Here is a 23,040-nt window from a genome sequence, read left to right as displayed (position 1 = left end):
CCTTGAAAAGGTTCTTAATTATTTCGTTCTTATTGCGTTCTTAATGGAAACGTTCCCGAAAGTTTCGTTCTCATTCTGTTCGTTTTGAGAACGTTCTTGAGAGATTTGTTTTCATTTTGTACTTTTTGAGAATGTTCCCGACAGTTTTGTTCGCATTTTGTTCTTTACGGAAACGTTACTGAACCTTTTGTTCTCATTATGTAACCGTTCAAACTACTCTCAATCCTTTTGTTCCCGTTTGATTCTTTTGCGTTAACATTCTTGACATTACAGAACTAAAACAAAACCGAAACGCCTTCTCGGCCCCTGTTTATCGTATAATGTCGCTCCGATATTTTTATGCTACTTTACTCAACGCAATTGTACATTTTCACTTGAGTCAAAACAAGTTTGGATGACTTAAAATATAAAAATTTTGTTTATTGTAATTTTGTGGATCAAATTAAAACGAAATGGAATGTGGGCACAATATATATCTACATGGGGGGAAACAGAGTGCTCAAAATTGTAACCGAATTAAAGAAAAACCCATTCAAACATTAAGAATTGTTGTGTACACTTATGTACTTACAGGCATAAGTAAGCAAAACTCAACATAAAGCGCATGTTTAGAAACGTGTTAATTGCTCACGCCATCAGTCTCATTAACCATCATCCAAAGAACATAAAATTCATTTGGCACCCCCTAACAAGGTTATTCGAAATTACAGCAGCGAGAAGCTAACAGTATGTGGGAGGAACAGAAGCACGGAAATCAACAAGCTGATTATGCCTAATTAAAGTGCTTAAACAACATTGAAGTGTGCATACATATATGTATATGTATGTATATTAGGGTGGTGCCAAAAAATGTATGTGAAAAAAGTAAAGTCCGTATTTTAATGCTCTCACCCCAAGGATTGTTCTATATCGTAAAAATATAGACCTGTTTTTTATTTCGAAATCAAAAAATATTAGCGGTCGCTGAAAGCGCTCAAAGTTTGCAATGTATTTTATATGCAAATAAAAACAATTTTTCTTGAAAATGGTATAGAGTTCTTGAAAATCAATACTTTTCGATCGGAAAACGCTGTCTCTCTTCACGTGACTTCCAATAATACAATCTAATTTTTTATTGTAGCACATTTTAATACTCATTTTAGTATTAACGATTTTTTATGGGTCCCCCCATTGCATTTTTGGGGGTTTGTGGAGAGCTATCAAAAATAGTTAATATTAAAAAAAAATTTAATAAACAATTCGGCATTATTATTATAAACCTCCGGAGGAGAAACAGAGTTATTCGACGGAAAAAATGTTTTTTTTTTTCATACAAAATACGTGGAAAACTGTAAGCGACCTCTAAATATTTTTTGATTTAATTTTGCATTAAAATTCCGACTTTACTTTTTTTCCACCCTTATGTACATACGTTCCCAAAGTCTTGTTGCTGCTAATACATAAAACATTTTTAGACGAGTGGGTAAGTACTTTGAGCTTGCATATGGCAAAATAGTTAACAGAATAATAATATAGACAATAGAACATTGTTTATGTTTTGTACTTATTATTGGGTATCGAAAATGTCCCTCAATGCCAAAACGCTTATTAAAAACTAAACTCACTCAAATATTTCTACATTTCTGTTTTTGGGAAATATATGTAATTTATTATTATGTAAAGTTTTGTTCCGTAAGTGAGAAACACTGCTGGGTCCTTATGGCAGTCCTTTATAACTGGAGTGCCAGTTACTGTCCAAATTCGACCGTTTTTATGGTTTTTAAGAACCTTGGAGAAGTTTTCTAACTTATTTACCACGTCGTTTAACTTATAAGGTACAAAGTTACTTACCGGAAAATCTCCTGCTTTGTAACTAAAACGTGAATACAATTATTTTTATATCTTTGAAGGTCTTTGGGGGACTTTGGCAACACTTGGAATTGACCTGATGCATTCCAGTTTATCGATAAATTTCAATAATTTGATTCATATCGGTTATTCCATGAATTTCAAAAGCACTTAAATCCGATTACTCAACGCAATTCGATAGCTCGACTATTTTCGATAAATTTCGATAACTCATAAAGGAATATATCCCGATATAAATCGATAACTCGACAAACTGTGGATATACCTCTATAAGTTTCGATTACAACAGTTCCAGATTTATCGAAAACTATCGACAAATTTCTATAACTCGCTACACTCTGCTAAAACAATAAAAAGCAGTGATAACTCGATAAACTTACATATATATTATCTTGAAATTGCGATAACTCGATATATTTTGAAAATTCCATAAACTGCGATTCGATTAATCAACCAATTTCAGTAAATCAATAAATATCGATAACTCTATGAGTTGAAAGAACTCGATGCATTACGATAACTCGATCAATTTCGTTAACTCTATAAATAATTATAACTCAATAATAATGGAAAACTTGACAAATTTTATTAACTGTACAAACTTCGATAATCCCATAAATTTTTATAGCTCCAATGACCATTAATCAATTTGCATAATTCGATACGTTGCGATTACTCAAGAAACATGAATAACTCGACAAAATTCGATAACTATAAACTTCGATGATTCGATAAATTTTGGTAACTTGATAACTATCGTTAACTTTTTTTTTTATGACAGAGCTTATTTCGATTCTTATCGAAAAATAGCAATAAATTTTCTTACACTTTAAGTAACCCTTATTCTTATGTATTTCTCAATGTTTTTATTTTCGTCTTTATTTTTAATTTTAGTTTAATTTTAAATACGCAGTAACACAAAATGCGTCAACAATTCAAATTGAACAGGTTGCAACAACAACTATACACAAACATGGCAATTTTCAAACGACGACTTTGGCCATCATTTTCAAACAATTTCGAAACCAAAACTCTCCTCATCTGCAGAAAAATACGTCTCCAATGGCGTTCTTGGTTTTGAAATCGGAAACAAAATTTATGTTAGCATATTAATATATAGATATACCTACTTATACATACATATGTACATACATATGTACATACAACGCATCCTACAACGAAACATTCAAACGATTACCTAAGACCGTCTTCAGCTCAGGTATAAATTTTTTATTTTATTTTTTGTGCCTTTTCCATAAAAATGAGACGTTATCCGAAAAAAAGTAAAAAATAACTTGAAATTACCGAAGGATGAGTCCTTCAAATGTAACAAAAAACGGCTAAGTAAAAAATACGGCAAATATTCGCTGACTCAAATCTGAAAGCGAGCCGTCATTAGACCATTCGACTGACACTCTTTTCTCAGGAAAAAGTCTCAATATACATATTCGTATATATGTAGATATATAAAAATACGTATTCGCTAAAATCAATGAAAAATTTGTGGGCTGAAACCAAAAGTCAACGGCAAGTCATTTAAATTTTATTGTTAAAATTGACTTCAGTTTAAAACTCATATAAACAAAAATTAGCGTCAATGCCGCGTAGGGCATGCATGCCCACGAAGGCTTCCTTGAATTTCCGAAAGCCTCGCATTAAGCGAAAGATAAAACAAAGAAAATGGCCAACAGAATTTTTGCCTAACCTAAAGAAGTGTCATTTAATCTTCCCCAGTATATATAATTGCAATGACCTGAAGAACCAGCAATTTTTATAAAAAAAAAAAAACAACAACAAACAAACATAGTTACAGGTCAGGCGTTGTCAGTAGTCAAAAAGTCAACTATGAGCCACAACTCACTTAAGTACCCACAACGCTAATATCAATTGCGCGCCTCATTCTCAGGCTCAAGGTCAACGAGCGGACGGACGCGTAAATGAGCGGGCGCGCGCTCGCGGCCATAAAAAGGTGCGTTGCCGAAACAAAAAACAAATATTTTCAGGCGTGGCACTTTTATATTCCCAGTGAATGTTGGTGTTGGAAATCTTTTGAGAATTCGCGACCTTTCTTCAGAACAATGCAATGTTTATACTGACGGTAGTTAACTTTTACTAGTTTTTATTTACATACTATGTACATATTTCTGTTTTAGGAGTGAAAATATAATTACTTTTCGCTATTCAATGAATTTGAAGAAATATACTAAACGTACATATTTAGTTAGTGATACTTTTTTTTTGTAACGTAGAACCCATGTGGTATGAAGGTAGTAAAATAAACTAAACGTTCTAAACCAGTGATGGCCACTTTTAGATATTCAACAAAATGTGGAAAATGGAAATCGTCGACTCTATGTAAACCGAAAGACCCAGATTCCAGCATCATTCTCCAAAACTCGTTTGGGAATTTGTATGCTGTTACAACAACAACGAAGAGTTGACGCTTAACCAGCAGGAGAAGGTCTTTTGGCGGCCCGCGGTCGACTATCAAGCGGAAATACTTGGCAACTATTCATGTCTGGATTTTCGTGCAGCGTTCGCTTTGCCGACTAAAAGCCCATTTGTCCAGTAGAAATACCTGATTGCCACAGGAACTTGTAAAGCCTCCCTGTCAAAAGAGGCCATAAAGGGTGCACTGTAAGCCATGCAGTTTGCTGCCAATATCTCTGTGCATTACGACTCGAATCAGCCTAATTTCGAAACAATTCGAGGCGATCGAGAAAGAGGACTGGGCGTCGTCTAAAAATCGAAAAATCGAACACCCTCTTGTAAAATATGTTCGTCGCCTTTTAGGAAGTAGAACTATATCGTCGGAGATGTCGGAAGTATCCGTAACAAGATAAGCAAATCGCGGCACCCCGCAGGGCGGTGTCCTTTCCCCGCTGCTTTGGAATCTAACAGTGAATACTCTGCTGTCACGGTTGCAGTGTACAGGTTGTCATGTCACTGCTTACGCTGATGATCTTGCCCTGACCGCAATTGGTAAGCACCCTCAAGAGAATCGTTCCTTACTTAAACGGCGCTACGCTGACTGTTTTCGGTGGAAATAAGATATCTGGGCGTTATTTTGAACAGAAAGCTAACTTGGCGGTGCAATGTGGAAGGCCGCTGCAAGAAAGCGATAACTGGAAGATATTTCTGCCGTCTTCATGCGCCTGGACTACACTCATTTCCAAACAAGGATCCCCTCTAGGGGTGAATGGGAGGAGGATTCAGTCCTGAACTCCTACTCTGACTCAGCAGAAATCTACACTGATGGCTCGAAGTTAGATCTGAAGGTAGGAAGTGCAGCGTTTCCCAAACTGAACTTACAGCAATCAATAAAGCTACAATGCGTCTGATCGATTATTCTATTAATTCGCATGCAGTAGCTATCTTTTCTGATAGTCGAACAGCTATGAAAGCAAAACAGATGTCAGGTCAAAAGATGTACCGGGCAACTAAGTTGCAGATTAACTGGTAAGGAAAGGTACCTTACCGTCAGAAATCAGTGCCGCTCTAGATGCAGGAATTCTGCCATCTTCCCGAAAACTATAATAACTTTATCGAATGGGAAAATACAAGATGGTCCGCGGAAACCACGTGCATCGGTTGGATAAGCGTAGTTCTCGCTCTATACTCCGCTTGGAGCGACCACTATTCCGACATGTACATAAGTAGAGTTCTCACCGGGCATTGCCTGATGGAAACTCATGCTGGTAGAATGGGTATGCAGTGAAATGACTACTGCCGTAGCTGCCGCGATGAGGAGGAAATCGAAAGTTTAGAGCTCGTTTCTCCACAATTATTTCGAATGTTTGACTGAACTGGATTCAGCTAGTATCGCATTCTTTAGCTAATCAAGCTTTTTGCCAAAAACAGGGGTTTTTCTTTTTTCTAATAGAAATTAATGTAAAACGAATAGTTATGATTTTGTTTTCCTGAAGTAAGCCAGTAGCAATAGTACTGAATTTCCATTAATATGTATACATTAGACTGCATCACCAAAGCTGCGGTTTTTCCCCCGAGATTACAAAATTATATTTTAAGACTTCCACCAAAATATTTCGGAAAAATATAAAGATTTAAGCGAGTTGGACCGATTGGCAAATACCCCAAAAAATGGAGTTTTTTATGAATAAAAATGGTTTCTTAAAGGCTTTTTGGAAAAAATCGCCTCAGATGACAAAACAGTTTAAGCTTTAAAAATCTGCATAAAGATATAAATTTTTTTTAACGCAATCATAATAATAAGATTTTTGATGCTGTTTTTTAACAGTTTTCTCGCTCCCTCTTGACAAAATCGGCTCTCTTAGCAAGGCACTGTGTGTGGGTTCGTGTGTGTGTGCAAAACTTTTGTAAAGGAGCTAAGGGAGTGCCAAAACTCTAATGAGCAAACCTCTTATTATTGAATCCTGCTACAAAACTGCATACCTAAAATTTTTGTAAAAATTCTGAATAAAAAGTATAAAGTTTCCATTTTTCCTAATAAATATAATCGTGGTACAAAGCTCAATAACAATAATAAAAAAAGTTGAAAATTTTTGACGGAAATTGCTAAAATTTGTTGAATTTTTTGAATATGTGTAAAAAGTTTGAAATGTGGATTTATATGGTGCTTGTTATATAATGCCTTTGGCTTTTGTAAAAAAATAATAATAAACACTAAATAAAGAAAAGAAAACTAGCCAAAAGTGCACAAAATGTCACTAAATTTAATCAGCTGACCACAAGTGTATATGTACATATATTTTTTTTACGTTTTTATTGAAATATATTGCGCCTCAGGCGTCCTCCTTTTGAATCTTACTTGGAGTAAATGTCCTCCTTTTTTGCTTCAATTGTACTACCAAACTAAATGTTCATCTGTGTTTAGCTGAGGGAGAGAGCGGGAGACCAGGTTTAGAGGTTTGGTCGAGTTAGAGTCAAGAATGATAGAATACAAGATTGCGCCGATCAGAGAGGATTTTTGAGAATAACTTTTGTGTGACGTCACACTGGTGCAATTGCGAGAGAGAAATGCCAAAACGTGAGCAAGAATGGAAGAAGAAGAAAAAATTTTGCAAGGAAAATGTAAACAAGTTGCACCAGTGTGACGTCATGCAAACAACGATTCTGTCAAATTCGTTAAGAGAGGAATAGCGGTCCGAGATCGGCGCAACCTTTGTATTCTCTCAATCGTGAGTTAGAGTAGTAGAGGAGGTAGGGATTACCTTTGCAAGTGGTTATGTATCGAGCTCAATGAGCCCGTATGGTGTATAGGTGCACATCAAGCCAACCACTTACTCCAATATGCCTGCTATGCGAGAGAGAGGGAGAGAGTGAGATATGCGGGCAGGCTGATGAAGCGGTAGCGCAAGATGTGACCCTTTACCATATATTAATGGGGGGGACTCCATTGGAGGAGTCATGCTCTAGCTGCCGTAGGCTGCTGTGCAATGAGCTGGGATTTATTCAGGGATGCATTTATGCAGAGCCCCAGTGTGGCTTGTAAGCCGTAGCTTACTACCATACCAAAAATACTCCGGGAGTGGGGTGAGAGTGATGCTTCAAGCATCGTGTGATAGCCAAGCTGGTTTAGCGTTGACCATGGCTGAAAATGCCAGCGAGTTATCACTTCACTAAGTTCAGCGAAGAGATATTTGAGAATTGCATAAAAAATGCATACCCAATTAAGAACGAGCGAATTACTTTTAAACACATGTGCGTGCGTTTGTTCGCTGCACTTGGTTTTGGGCGGGAAATGCATAAGTCGCTTAAACAATCTGGTAACGATCTCCCAAAAATTAATTTAGTTTTTCTGCGTTATTTATTTAAATTTGGCCACCACAAAAAATGCACAGAGTACTTAATATCCTTGAAATTTCAGTATAGCAAACCTTTTATACATCTATTTACTATGTATCAAGGCAACTGTCAATTGGGTTTCGCAAACGCAGTAGAGGTCGTCTCAAGAAAAGGGAGCGCATTAAAATCTTAACACATTTCACAATTATCACATTATTTCGTGTAGATACATACATACACACATACATATATGTATACTTACTACTTATAATGCCCGTGTGTATATAGTATTCACTTAAACATTTACTGCAATACTTACTAAACTGAATTGGATTCAATACAACAATCCACTTATAGCCAAAATCGTCCAACCGCAGCTCTTACTTAACCTCTTAACACACAATCTGAACAATCCTACGGCTGAGACGCGACGTTCGTTGCATTGTTTGCTTTTGCATTGATCTGATTGCGATAATTGTGAAAGCATACAACACAAATACAACAGAGTACAACAAACGAAGAATGCAGCTAAAAGGATGAGCAGGATCGGGGCGAACATGCATACATACAAATCTATGCACATACATACATACATATGTACATACATGCATGCGGTAAGCAACGTTGAATCCATTTGCGGATTGGAGCCAAAAGCCCAGCAAACAATACGAAATAAATATTTTGTATCATTGCCACATATTGTTGGTGCTACATACATGCCGTTGCTGTTGTTGTTGTTTTTGTTGATTTTCTTTTAGGGTTTTTCATTTGGTTTGCCACATTGTTGCAACAATTGATCTTCTGCATTACAACACACTTAAATCGGATGGAATTAAATGAGTGATCTCGTTTCTTTTCATTTACTCAGCTACTTGGCCATTGTACTTATTGGTTGGTCGCAAGGATTTGGATTGGCTGGCATAGGAAATTTACTTGTCTTTGGTACCGTTGGCAGCTTCTATGAATGTATGTATGTAGGTATGTATGTGTGTAGCTGCTCGAAATGCATTTTCTTTTAATTTGTAAGGATAACAACCAACATAAGGCTAAGTTACTTATCTTATTACTTGGGTTAAGTGCAGAGATTACACGAGCGCGAACATATTTGGTGATAACTAGTAGAGCAACCCTGTAGGAAATATTCGGTTGTGTAACGTCCTTCCTATTTGCTAAACTACTACAATGGACTTTTCTAGCCACAACATTTTTTCTTTGACAATTTTGAAGTCAGACTTCTTTGCGTTCGGTTTGGAGTAAATGCAAAAATCGATGTAACGAAACAGTAGTTGAACCCGATTAAGAGTAAAGTAAGAGATTTCGATTTAGATTCGGACTAAGGTTGAGCCTAAGATTGTCGGAACCAGGCGCAAACCAACGCAGGTCAGGTGTTTGTGTCACGTGAATTGACCAGTCAGTAATCCAACAAGTTGTCTACAGTCCCGTCTGCCCAGTGAGAGCAAAAAAACTAGATAGAACTTCTGAGATTGAAGGCACCATGTGTATTGTCCACCTGCAGCCCCCCTCGATGCCTCCCAGTCATTTATGAGCGAAGTTTTCACCCAGTTTCTAATGGTGGCTTCGATGGCCGAAATGGGGGGGGCGGTGTGCTATAACTGGTTGCGTACCGACAAATGCCTGGTCGGAGCCAACTCTAGGCAAATGTTCAAATGTCTTATTACCAGTTACTTCCGAGTGACCTGGCACTCAAAGTAAAGCAAGCTCGTTATGTTTACCAACATAATTTAGTCGAGACTTGCATTGCCGAACTAGTTTGAAAGTAGTTAGAGGGTCGACCAATGCCTTAAGTGCAACTTGGCTAACACAGCCTTAAGCCGATCCCAGTGTGCTTGGGAGAGGAATTTCACACAATGGTTCCCTCCCTCTCCTCTTACCCACGAGCATTGCCTGCAGTGCCGGGGGCAATGACGACCCAGATCAGATGGCTATTGCAGTGTTTAATTTCTGAAGTAGTCATCTGTCGAGTCGGTCTCCCAATTACGGCAATAAGCGGAGGGCCCAGACCTCCTGACGTAATTTAAGGCTTTGACGCTTAGGGGCATATCTGCCTCATCCGACGCTTGCATAACTTCTACCCTTGTTTTAGGCAAGTGTTTCGTGGTGCCAAAGATCTGTCTGTCTGATTCCGCCTTCTTCTGTCGCTGTCCTCGATTGTTCACCGCAAGATCGGAATTGGGCAATGCCTATCCAGTACCCGCCACACTATGACTCGAAGAGGCATTGGGGCAGGCCTTGGTGGGTGTCGCAGCAGTTTTCCTTCGCTTGCAGCGTTCTCCTGCTCCCGCTGACTTCTGGAGTAAGCTCCGGAGACCTAGGCCGCTTACTGGATGCAGCGACAAGAGTAGTTCGGTCAGTCACACAAGAGGGTTTCCCCTTGCTTACCCTCTCAGGGCCACCCTAACCGCCAAATTAAATGAATTCATCATTTCTGACCGACTGAGTCGTCTCACTTTACCTATTCTTCTTCAAGAAATATATAAAAAAAAATTCCAATGGGGTCATGTATTACTCCATGCTTGTATATGGTGTCGAAAGAGCAGCAACCGCCTTACTAAGCCATTTAGCTGATCCTTAAGCGTTGTGAACTAGAACTTCAAAGAGAGTCAGTGAAGTGAAAAGACAACCGCCAGATGCGATAGAGCCACAAATGCAGCTCCTTAACAAACTTCATTGCGCTCTGCTGACACTTAGGCTTAGTCCTCGACGCTGGCTGACTGCTTGACTGGATAATGATTAGTGGCAGTGTACATACATATGTATATGGCAAGCAAGTATGTGCAGACATAAGTAAGTAAAGACATAAGTGAATAAGAATAGTACGTGTCAGTGATACACTTTTCTGCTCTAATATCCCACCCTGCTTACCAACCTTTTGGCCATTACTGGCGCATTGTTATCCTCGCAAATGCAATAGTGCGCCACTGAGTGTGTCAGAGTGTGTGCATGTGTGCGTGTGTAAAGTGCAAATATGCTTACAAATATTGTATGCTCATAACAATATACATAGATATATCGGAATAACTATAAGCGGCTTTCAATATGGATGACTACACACATGCGCACAAACTTACACATTTTTCTATTAATGGCTTAAGCCTTTTCTTTGTGGGTCAACAGCGAAGGTAAGCACAAATGTACATACATACAGATACAGTACAGACATAGGAGACATTGACAAAGTAAATGTAGATTAAAAATAGTTTGCGAAATGCAGTTATTAAGAGCAGTATGCGCATATCCCGCTTAATATCTTCTCAAAGTTGTATATGTAGATGTGCGTCTGCAAAAAATGTGCAGTGGATAGTTGTTGGCGAATGCAATTTTGGAAGTATGTAGGAAGCTGAAGAGAAGCCGCATGTATACTTAATAACGTAGAAAACCAATATTTATCAAAAACAATAGTTCATTTCTTTTCTTGTTTTCTATTTGTTTTCAAGCAACCAACGTCTCAGCGTGCAGATCTCTCACCGATCGGTGGCGGCAGATGTTCGGGTGTGAATTGTTTTTACTTTAAGAGATTGCTTATCAGATTTGTGCTGCACAAATAAGCTTGTATTTATTAAAATTTTGCCTCGAAAGTATTTTCCAAATGCACTGGAGACACTTATCATCTAAAAGATTATATATTTTGGTAGAAAATATCGACTGCTGAGTGGAAGATCGACCTATCATGGCAGTCAGTTCAAAAACGCCCTATCTCGAAAAATTTTTCAAGAACGCCCTCTTTCAGAGTTTTATGAAAAACACTTTAAAACATATCTAGCGCTATGGAGTGATTAGAAATGTTTACTATCACTCGGTTTTTGGGTCCTAATTTGATAGACTTGTGGTACGAAGAAGTTTAAGGTTCAGACTAAGACTCAGATAAAGGCTAAGATAGAGACGAGGGCTAAGGCAAAGACGTATGCGAATGCGAACCCGTAAACAAAGATGGAGACGAAGATGAAGACGAATAAAAACGAATACGTGTGCAACGACGACAAAGAATACGCAGATAAATAACAAAACGAATACGCAGAAAAATATGAAGTCGAAATCGAAGTCGAATAAGAAAACGAATACGAAGTGGAAAGCGAAGACGAAAACGAAAACGAAGTCGAAGGCGATTGCGATTGCGAATCAAAGACTAATACGAGGTCGAATGCCAACACGAATTTGAATACGAAGTCGAATGCGAATGCGAAGACGACTACGAAGTCGAGACGAAGACGAAAGCAAAGTCGAACACAAAGACGAATATTAATACGAATTTGAATCCAACGATTTTAAAGTCGAAGACTACTTGCAAGTCAAATACCTATTCGAATACGAAGAAAAATACAAAAAGTAAGAAGAATACGAAGACTGGCAGGGCAATTCTGACTAAGCTATGTAGTTGCAAGTCTTTTGTAAGACAATTGAAAGACAGTAGGCAAGATAGTTTGCTTATTCTGACACAAAAGTCTTACAAAACAAAAAGCTCGCTGGACAACTTTCATGGTGAAAAGCCCTTTTGATAGAAAGCACTGGAGAAAGTTCCAAATGGAGTTGTATATCATTTGTCTCGCACTGCTCCAACTGTCGCAACGGCCGAGTGAGCAAAGCACTGGCTTACCACGCGAGATATCCGAGGTTGTAGTGCTCGGGCAGCGGGTTTTTTCCTGTTTTACATTGATTTAGTTTTAGTTTATTTTTTTTTATTTGTTGATTTTATTGTTAAAAAAAAAAAGTATATGCAATTTCATTTAATTTTTGAAACTTTATGTAGATTTTTTTCAATGAAATTTAAAATTTTTTTGTTTTTTTAATTTCACTTTCATTTAATTTTTACGCTTTATTCTTTTAAAAAGGAAAAATTTATTTAATTTTTAGAAACTTATTCTATTTATTTTCTTCTTTTAATTTAATTTATTTTTTTTATTAAATTTTCTTTTAGTTTTTAGATTTTACTGTTTTGACATGAAAACGATTTATATTTTTTATTTATTTGTTTTTAATTTTCTCCTAATATATAGGTTTTATTGTTTTATAAGGAAAAATATATATTTTTTATTACAATTTAATTTTTAGAAACTTTAATTTATTTTTTTTTCTATTTCTGTTTAATTTTCTTCAAATTTTTAAATTTTATTGTGTAAAAAAACATATGTATTTATATGTATCTAAGTATATTTTTTTCATTTTATTAGTTAGAAACTTATTTTATATAGATAGTATTTTTTCTCATTTTTAATAAAATTTTTTTCTTTTTATTACAAGCTTTTATTAAGTCTCAACTGTAAATAATCAAATCTTGCAATTAGTTTTTAACCAACTTCCCGGAGAGCTAGAGGCTTGAATCCGCTAGGTGACGCAGGAGTCGAGATATTTGAAAAACCCGTATTTATGGTCCGATTTGGCGCATATTTAGAATATATATTACTTAAATGAAAAAAATACCACAACAAAAAAATGTTGCCGTTAGGTGGTACGGGGGTCGATTTGTATTATTTTTATTTACGACTAATAAAAGCTTGTCTTAAAATTTTTTTTTATTACAAATTGTTTAATTTAATTTTCTTTTAATTTTTCGATAATATTGTTTTGAAAGTAGAAATATACATATGTATGTATATATTTTTATTTTAGTTTATTTTTAAAACTTATTTATTTTTTTTTTAAATTTTTATTTAATTTTTAGATTTCATTGGTTTAAAAAGAAAAGTGTTTTTAAGTATAAAACGAACTTGTGCAGTTATGAAACGAATTGAAAATTAATCGAGGGAAGCTTCACCTCCGTAGTGTAGACCAGGCGATCCTGTTTTGCTTTTTTACGCGATCTCTCTGCTACAGGCACAGACAAACCTCTCAGTGTATGTGCTTCTGAATTTCAGTCGGGCAATGGAAGGTAAGACCAGTAGCGAGAGAGGAGTCTTGGTTAGTTTTGAGAGATCCTTTGTCCGTCGACGGCTACCCCGTGGCCAGAAGGCCTTACGCAACTTGCGTACCAACGTTTTCGCCCAGCGAATGCTTAACTGCCTGAAAAGCCCATTCCTTATCTCATCGCCCTTCCAGTTGCCAGCGATGTCACTGTTGCCTGTAACCCAAAAAAGTTTGATAGCGAAGATATCTGATTTGGACCAGGATAAGTCAGGCATTCCCTCATCGTTTCATCACAAAGCCGCTTGGCTATTAGAATGCAAATACTTAAGTGTGAGCTCCGCCCACGTTGAGGGAGGTGGGTGCTCATCGGCGATTAATATTTTTCTCCCACACCCAAAAGGATTTCCACAATCGCAACCCACTGCTATCAGTCGGCACTCGTAGTCAAAAATGTCCGCGCAAAGGCTGTGTTTGGCTGGATACGAATTTTTATTCTCTTTGTTTTTTATTCATTTTAGAAGATAAGATAATAGTTTTTTTCTCTAAATGCCATCATCTCCTGCTCTGATTTTGCTCTCCTCTCGATAAGTTTTAGGCTTGATTCGTTAGAGAAGAACGGACGAGCCGTGGTTTTGAGATCTCTATACCCTTACCTAGATCAGCGCTATTCTACCATTTTCTTATTGCCATATTTGCCGGAAAAATATGTATCTATAAATGTACAGATATAGTACATACAGATTTGTAGAAAAAAAAAAACAAAAAGTCATCCCAAGAAATTGTGTTTTATTTTTCCTCCACCAAAGTGGCTCATCAAACAAAACCATAACAACAACAGCAGAGCAATAAACAACCAAGCAAGCAATTGACGAAATGATCTATAACCAACAACACAAAGTTGAGTGTAAATAGTAATTGCAATAATGTTTATGTTTATTCATAATCTTTACTTGGAATTTTTCTTTGAAATTAACTTTACAAAAATGCAAACAAATTATCCATATACATAAATGTGAATACAGATATGCACATACATATGTACATATTAGGGCGGGTCAAATTTTTTGCATCAAAGACTCATCACGATTATGGTTATTTGGGTTATTTCAAGCATTTTTGCCCAAGAAACCATAGGTCTAAAATGAATTTCGAGCCAGCGATTTTTTCTATCTAGTTTTTTCCAAAAAGTGTCTCACTTGTTGAAACAGCTGTATTGAAAACTAGCCAAAATGTGTATCTGGGGTTTTTGGGGTCGAGGAATCCATTTCTGGCATTAATTTTTTCTTTTGATCTTTTGAGGACCGCCATAGGCCGCTTCCGTACTTTTTTTTTGGATTTTAACGCCTTTTTTCCGAAAATCGACAACATTTTTGCGAAAATCCACGAAATTTTATTTTCTCATAATGCAATTTCAATTTTTAAATAGCCTAAAATATTCAGCGTTGAAAATTAGGGGGAAGGGAGGTATATTCATGCACAACTTATATCGATTTTATTCAATTTAGGACAAAAAATTCGTTGTTTTTTTCATTTGTTCTCTGAATTTTACAAAACAAATTTTTTTCTTATTTTAATATAATTTTCTTTATTCAAAAATTCAACTTAAAAGATAAAAACATATTAAATGTAAATGAAAAAAAAACAATTTCTAATGTTTCCGTTTTTAAATACGTATAACGTATTTTTTTTTTATATTATGTTGGTAATACTGTTTATCGACATATTGTATGACAAATGACATGTGTGACATGCGTTTTCATTTTCATACTGTGCGTTTTCATTTTCATACAGTGTTTAATATGTAAAATAAAAAAAATAAAAAAATAAAAATTTTCCACGCTGAACATTTTCGGCTATTTAAAAATTTAAATTGCATTATGAGAAAGTCAAATTTCGTGGATTTTCGCAACAATATTGTCGATTTTCTGAAAAAAGGCGTTGAAGTCCAAAAAAAAAGTACGGAAGCGCCCTCTGGCGGCCCTCTAAAGAAAAAAATTAAGGCCAGAAATGGATTCCTCGACCCCAAAAACCCCCAGATACACATTTGGCTAGTTTTCAATACAGCGGTTTCAACAGGTGAGCCACTTTTGAAAAAAAAAAAAACTAGATAGAAAAAATCGCTGGCTCGAAATTCATTTTAGACCTATGGTTTCTTGGGCAAAAATGCTTGAAATGTCCCAAATAATCATAATCGCGATGTGCCTCTGTTAATTTTTTTGGGCCCCTACAAATCGACTCGCCCTAATACATATGTATGAAGATATGTGCGTACAGGATTACTCATATCAATCTCAGCTATGGACTTGAATTGGATCGAACTCTCGTACTTTGTCGGCAAAATGCGTTGATGAAATGTTTTTACAGTATGCCACAGCGAAGAACAGTATCAGCAGCAGCAGCCACCGCCGACGCAACTCTTTGTTGTTGCATATGCCACTCAAATGTTGATGGATTGCTCAAGTTGGGATAAACAAGTGTGATTCAGTGAGAAGAAAGAAAACAAAAAAATGCTTTCATATTTAAAAGTATTTAGTACGAAAGAAGTCATTCTGCGAAATGCGAAAGACGAAAAGATCGTAAAACAAGGGGAAATCTCAAGTCTGGTGTTGATTTTATTGGACAATCGATTTTGACATTTATTTATGTACGCATGTAGATTATACTAGATCGCTTTCACCCGTTTCGCTGAGTGTATAAAATTTCTACGTGCTACATTATGTGTAATTTAGTTTAATTAAACTCAACATAGATACTTAAAATATGCGAAAATTAGGAGACTTTTAAATTTTTGAATATCTTCAAAATATTTTTAAACTAAAACTACCTTAAACCTCTCTCTTGTGATACTTTTTCACACTTATTTACATACATGTAGTTTAGAAATTAAGCCATTTCAAAATCATTTCGATTGATACCCATAATGTAATAATTTGTTTTTGTTATTTTTTGGTCTTATAACTATTATATTCAACAATTTTAATTGAGCTCGAGGCCGTTTTATAATGAAAGTTTATTGTGGAAAGCAACAATAATTTGAAAAAATGGTAGAAGTGATAGCTATTTCGAAAATCACCACATTTCCTTATCAGACTTCTTTCAGTAGGCTTCGAACCGACGATCCCACTGACTCAGCCAGTTGCCTATGCACCGTGCTAAGTATGCCTTGTAAATTATCGTTTGCTTTTTTCCACTATTTTAATTTTTTTTTTTTTTTTATTTTTTTTTTTATGCCAACACAATCAAGCGCAGCTATTCCGCTGCAATTCTTATCTGTCTACTTGTGATTTTTTCGAATTTTAGTTGAAACATTTTAGCCGTGTTTTTTTTGCCAACTCAGCCAAAAGGGGCAAAAAAGTTTTGGCAACACTGCTCGCAACACTGCGCGTCCTGTATTGTGTAGGAAATAGCTTCCTGCCTTATTTCCATATAGGCATTACGTGTTGAATTCTTGCGCTTACCAGCAACTCAATCCGGCTTTCGATTTTCTTCTTTTTGAAAATATTGACATCTCTTCCCTATTCTCTTCTCCCTGTATCCCACCATTATAGCACCAGTAGCAAGCTATAACATTAAAAAAATGTCAAACACTATGTCCAAACAGGAATTGATTCAACAGTCACAGCATTGAGGCTGAATTTCTAAGCGCTATATTTATTTAACTCAACTAAATCCGATTTTATGAGCTGTTAATACGCAATGTTTGTTGTAGTTATCTCTCCATTGTAGTACATTAAAATTCTTGTTTAGTGCCTTATAAACATTTCATACACAGCCACCTAATTTATGAGCTACGAACATTAATATGTAATTTTCGCTTATTTAAGCAATGCATTAACAACGAAATGATATGAAAACCCTTTTCTTCAAATTTAATACGATTGTTTTTTTTCCTTTTAGTTGGTCGCAATGTTTAAATTCTTCTTTTTTAGTGCTGCTACTCCACCAACGCGCTGCTGTTGCCGCTGCTGCTGCGACAGCATTTCGGACAACTTGTTTATATTGCTGTTGACGCGCTATTATTATAATGGCTATTATTCAATGTATCTAGATACTTATTAATGTGCATATGTCTTGTATATTTACATATAAGAATGTATAATGTTTTTATTGTTTTTTTTTTTTGTTGTTTGAAATTTTCTCTTGTTTTCACAGTTACTGCCCTTTTTCCACATGTTTTCCACACTTCTTTGTGCGTATGTATGTGCTTTTGAAGTTGCCCCAATCCTCAAAAAAAAAAAAAAAAAAACGGTGAAGAAAAAATCTGTAAGAAAAAGAAAGGCTAACTGGCTGACGGCTACAGCGAACACTCGCTCGCTTGCTCGATTGCTGATCAAAGCATTTTGCCGCCTCATTGCCGCTGCAGCAGTCGGGGATGGATGCCTCCTGAAACACTTAGCGCTGTTGATGCTGTTGACGTCGACCGAGGCGTAGGCGAGGGAGCAGATATGCTTGTATGTATGGCAGTGAGTACTGATTCAAATTTTTTGTTTTCAGATATCCTTTCTTTGTAGTTGTTTTTTTTTTTTTTTTGTTGTGGGCCCTACAACGCCCTCACTCGCGTATTAAGGCGCGCTAGCTGGCGCGCTGCCGCAAGACATCTCATATTTCGCTTTTTTACGTAGGTTATTAGATTTGGAAAATCATGCAACAAAAGTGCAAACATACAACTGTTTGGTAGTAAAAAAAAAAAATGTACAAATAAAACAAAAAATTAAGAAATCAGCTGCAGCCAAGTGCGTTGGCTGGTTGGTACCTGTGGCTCCTGCGGCGTGCGCTGGCACTAAGTGAGCAGTATCTGAAATAGCTATCGCTACAACAAAAACAACAACAAGCAGCAAAAAAAAAATATCCAACAAATGTGCCGCCGACCATTTTTGGGATGCTAATGTTGGCAGTGGACTGTTTTGGATTTTCCATTTTCTTTGGTGTTGTTGTTGTCCTTTTTCGGGCTTAATTTGTCTTCAAAACATGTGTATTATTGTTATTCCCTGTTTTGTTGTGTTGTTGTAAAACATTTTCTTTAGTTTTCTCGCTTCACATAGTATTTACTTTTTTTTTTTTTTAAATTTGTTCTTCTGCTGCCGCTGCCGCTGTTGCTATTTGTATGTTTTGCTATACCCTCACAGCTGGACTTGTCACTAAACATATTGTCGATCGTTATAACTATTTTGTTTCCTTTATTATGCTGCCCTTGTTGTCCGTCCGTCCGTTCATTGGTGTTGGCGATTGAACCATCAATTTTTATTTTTTTTTTTTTTGTTTGCCGCTCGCTGATCCCACGTATCACTCGCTGTGCACTATTGTTGCTAGGTAAGTGTATACGTATGTATGTATGTTCACATAAATTCACATTCAACACGTAATTAAGTCATTTACAAGCAAATCGTTTGGAATTGGGCAGCAGTGGCATCTAAGTTGGCAGCAACGAGTTGCCCGTTTGTCGGCTGGGGATCAAAAGCGCTGACTGTGAGATAATGTGGAGATTTGTCAAAGATCAGATCTATTCAAGAAGAAAAGAGTATAAAAAGTGTATTTATTTATTTTATTTGTTGGGTTTTTTTTTTTTTTACTGTGTATGTATACAAACGAGGTGACAAATCGTGGAATTATGAAGTGTTGAGCCGGCAAAAGTCGGTGGTGTTGAAATGGTGAAATGAAACCGAATTTTTTCTTGAAGTACAACTTATTAGTAAAATAGAAAAAATACAAAATTCGAGCGTGGTTAGGATTCAATAGACGCTGATGGAAAACAGGTTGTCGATTTAAGATTGAATAGAACAAGATTTTGTTTTGCCTACAGTGAAACCTCCTTATAATCAAGTCGAAGTAGTTGGGCAAATACAGTCAAAATGCACTCATCTTGCTAATGGCACTCAAAGCAGAAAAAATTCCACCATTCTGCTGACATTTTCAAAAAAAAGAAAACCTATGAAAAATGTTTGACGAAATTTTTCACAAGAAGGGAAATTCGACAAATTTTCAACTTTTAAACAAAATTTTTTAGAATTCTTTTGAGTATGCAGTTTTGTAGCTCACTCAATTTCAGTACAATAAAGTGTAAGTTTTAAGTGGCCATAATCTACCGTTGATTTTTGAGAAATTTCGTGAGCTACAAAATTGCATACTGAAAAAGTTTTAAAAAATTTTGTTTAAAAGTTGAAAATTTTGGTGTAAAAACTTTGAACCATTTTTATATTTATATTTGAATAATTTATATTCCATTTGATGCCGAACGAACTATATTTCTATTAAAAATTATTATAAAATGTTATTTTGTCATTAGTCTGAAATAAAAAAATTATATATCAGAAGGATAAAATGGTATTGTAATAAAACTAGCAGTTTATTGACGAAGGATCCCTCAATATCCTCTGGCTACGCCACTGACTCGAAGTAGTTTTTATAGAAATCTTTACAGTTCAGTGCAAGGCATATTAAAAAGGTAGTAGGGGTCGAGCAGCTTGTTAGATTTATTTTTTCAAATTATTTGGTTATTGCTAATTTTTTTACAAAAACTTTCAATTGGCTAAATGTATTTGCATGTGAGTCTTAAAAAAAAAGCGATTGAAAACCCAACTTTTTGAACGTTTGCTTAACTAAGGAGCATTTACGCTGATTATTGGGCCCTGCAGAGGATGTATTGATACTTCTGGGATGAAAAAAATTTACAAAGAAAGTCGCACAAATTTTTTATTTCAATTTTTTAAAGTTTTTTTTTCTTATATTTCTTATCGCTCACTATGATATTTCAAAAAAAAAAAAGTATCTATATTATTAGATATTTCGAAATTTTAGTTACGAGAAACAAAAAAAAAACTATGTACACGTAAATGTTTTTTTTTTTCTCTAATACACTATCTGTTTCATACGCCTTGGTTTAGTCAAAATTTCCAGTTTTTCGAGGGTTTTCCAGTATGTGAGAGCAACCGTAATGTTTGACTTCATGAACTTCATGCTCGTAGTTTTAACCGAAGCGAAATTTTTCAGTCAAAAAGTGAAATTTTTATTTTCTCCTTTATTTTAACTGGCTAACCAGAATGTAGTACCACAGCCACAAGCTATTTCGCTAGCTACATCAGCGATAATACACCACAACCACATCTACATATTGTGGGCAGATTAGAGCATTTAGAATACTTAAACCACCATTCTGGTTAGCTAGTAACTTCCAGTTTCAACGGAAATTTAAATGAAAAATGATTTTTTATTATTTATTTTTATTTTTTTCATATTAAATTCAAATAAAGAAAAACTCATTTTTCATTTAAATTGCTTTCGTGACACTGGCTATAAGTCTCTTGTTTTTAAAACATAATTCCTACTTGGACCCTGAAAAAGAAATTTTTAGTCCAGAGTTTTCTGAAAATTTTCCAAATAAATGAAACATATTTTTCTTTTTTTTTTAATTTTGTCTATGTAATATATTTTTTGTTGAATTCAACAGTTTTCTTATGCCTAATATTGTACAATTTTGTTTTTGATTTCTCATTGCTTTCAGACTATGTTTTAAATTTAAATACAATAATGTCTCTTTAGAAAAAGCTAAAATCCTACACTTTTATAAGCACAAATTCAACGAAGTGGCCGCTGTCTAACCGGAGGCTGCTCCATCTGCCGCCCAGTTGTCACTAAGAGATTTACCAGACCTAAAGCCATGCTGCTTATAACCGTTGTTTTCACATGTCTTCGCTGCTAGTCAGGTTACCTTCACTTTGCCGACGGGCGACGCGCCTGCGCGTTCCACTCATTTCTCGCGCCACTTTGAGTATGGAAATCCTGAAGCTAGCTGTACGCGCCATCATCGCTATGCACTTGGTGGCCATTTAACACTCCGAAGCGTGCCACCTACTCTGCCTGTCTGTCTGTCTGTCTGCCGTCGCTGACACTTTAAGCCGCGCCGCTTAGCTTGCGGGGAATTTACCGAATAACTGCATGCGCTGAAACAATTCATTGGACATGGGCGCTGCTGCTGCGCCGACCGTTAGTGTAGGCATGCCGCCATATGGCGACGGCCCATAACCAATACCCAACTGATGAGCTGTTGTTGGCGGTGGCGGTTGTGGATGTGCCGCTGCTGCACTACCGCCATACATGGCAGCCTGATGATAAGCGGCGGCGGCTGCTGCTGCTGCTGCTGCTGTTGTCAAAGGTGGTGCTGTCATGCGTTGATAGAGCGCTGCGGCAGCGGCGGCTGCGCCCATATAACCAGCAGCGCCGGCAAACTGTGTAGCCCCATGATAGCTGGGCATAGCGGCTGCAGCGCCATAAGCGCCCATCAACGGCGAGAAGATCGCTTGCCTATAGGCAGCCAAGCGGGAACGGCTAGCGCCGGGATTCTTGCGACGCAACTTGCCAGTTGTTTCACCAATGAAAACCTCCTCAGCGCTGGGATCCAAGATCCAGTAGTTGCCCTTGCCGGGATCATCATAGCTGCGTGGTATCTTCGCGAAGCACTTGTTCAAGCTGAGATTGTGGCGTATGGAATTTTGCCAGCCGCGCTTGTTCTTCTTGAAGTAGGGGAAGCGATCGATCAAGTACTGATAGATGCCGTTCAACGTGAGCCGCTGATCGGGGCTATCCTGTATGGCCATCATGATGAGCGCATTGTAGGAGTAAGGTGGCTTCTTGCTGCTATCGCCTTCCGATTTCGAGTCAGTGGCATCACCGGACGCTTTATTGCTGCCATGCTCCTCCTCATCATTGCCGCTTTCATCGTCCAATTCATCATCACAACTCTCGCCCTCTTCGAGCTTATCCTCGCTGGAGGTAAGCGAGCCGGCTACGCTGCTCATGGGTGTGCTGGTGCGCGAGGGCGTATCAAATTCCTCTATGCTGGACAACTCATCGGCGGAGCTGAACAGCTGCTCGGCGGTATGAGCTTGCCGTGGCTTAGGCGGCAAATCCACTTGGTGCTGCGGGCGCTGATGTCGATGTTGACTTTGCTGACTTTGTTGACGTTGAAGTCGCTGTTCAGCATGCTGGAGCTGGTAGGGATGTGTGTGGTGTGGATGCGACGAACTCTTGGCAAGTATGGCATCGATGGAGAAGTTGCTCTTGAATTCCATGTGGATAACACTTTTCACCATTTTGCACAAATTTCTTATTTTTTCTGTTTTTGCTTTCTGCACTAAAGTGAACTAACTGGTTTGCAGGCTTGCTTAGTGTGTGCAGTCTTTTTTTTAACCTCTGCTTTGCTTTGTGGCTTGAGAAAAACTTGTTTGCCTTCGTCTTCTCTAAACTGGAAACATCTACTCAAAGCGAAGTGAAACTCAATACTGACTCTCTACTGGATGGTGGTGCAGTATTTATACGCTTACCCTCCGTGACCCGCACAGCGGGGAAACTCTACACACAATGTCGGCTGCGGCAAAGCATAGAGCAACAACAAAGTGCCCAGCTAACAATAGCAGCTCAAGCGCACATTGCAAGAGTAACAAACAAATGTGCGCGCACACAAACAGCCAAACAAACAAGTGCACTCACTCACACACACACACACACACACACATGCGCTCTCAGTTGCTCGCGCCTTTGCCTCGCATTGACTTGCCCTACCTTGCCCAGCCT

The 23,040-nt window shown here is 37.1% G+C and overlaps 1 protein-coding gene across 1 annotated transcript; it reads right to left on the bottom strand.

Moving 5' to 3' along the window:
• Positions 1-20,888: 20,888 nt before the first annotated feature.
• On the bottom strand, positions 20,889-22,763 carry LOC118740905 (fork head domain transcription factor slp1). The gene has a single exon (XM_036472658.1). It carries the CDS (start codon positions 22,557-22,559, stop codon positions 21,375-21,377), a length of 1,185 nt encoding a protein of 394 aa, XP_036328551.1. The 5' UTR covers positions 22,560-22,763; the 3' UTR covers positions 20,889-21,374.
• Positions 22,764-23,040: the final 277 nt, after the last annotated feature.

Source organism: Rhagoletis pomonella, unplaced genomic scaffold, assembly GCF_013731165.1.
Source record: "Rhagoletis pomonella isolate Grant_MI unplaced genomic scaffold, Rhpom_1.0 Rhpom_scaffold_00006, whole genome shotgun sequence".
NCBI lineage: Eukaryota > Metazoa > Arthropoda > Insecta > Diptera > Tephritidae > Rhagoletis > Rhagoletis pomonella.
This window is presented reverse-complemented; position numbering and strand designations above follow the sequence as displayed.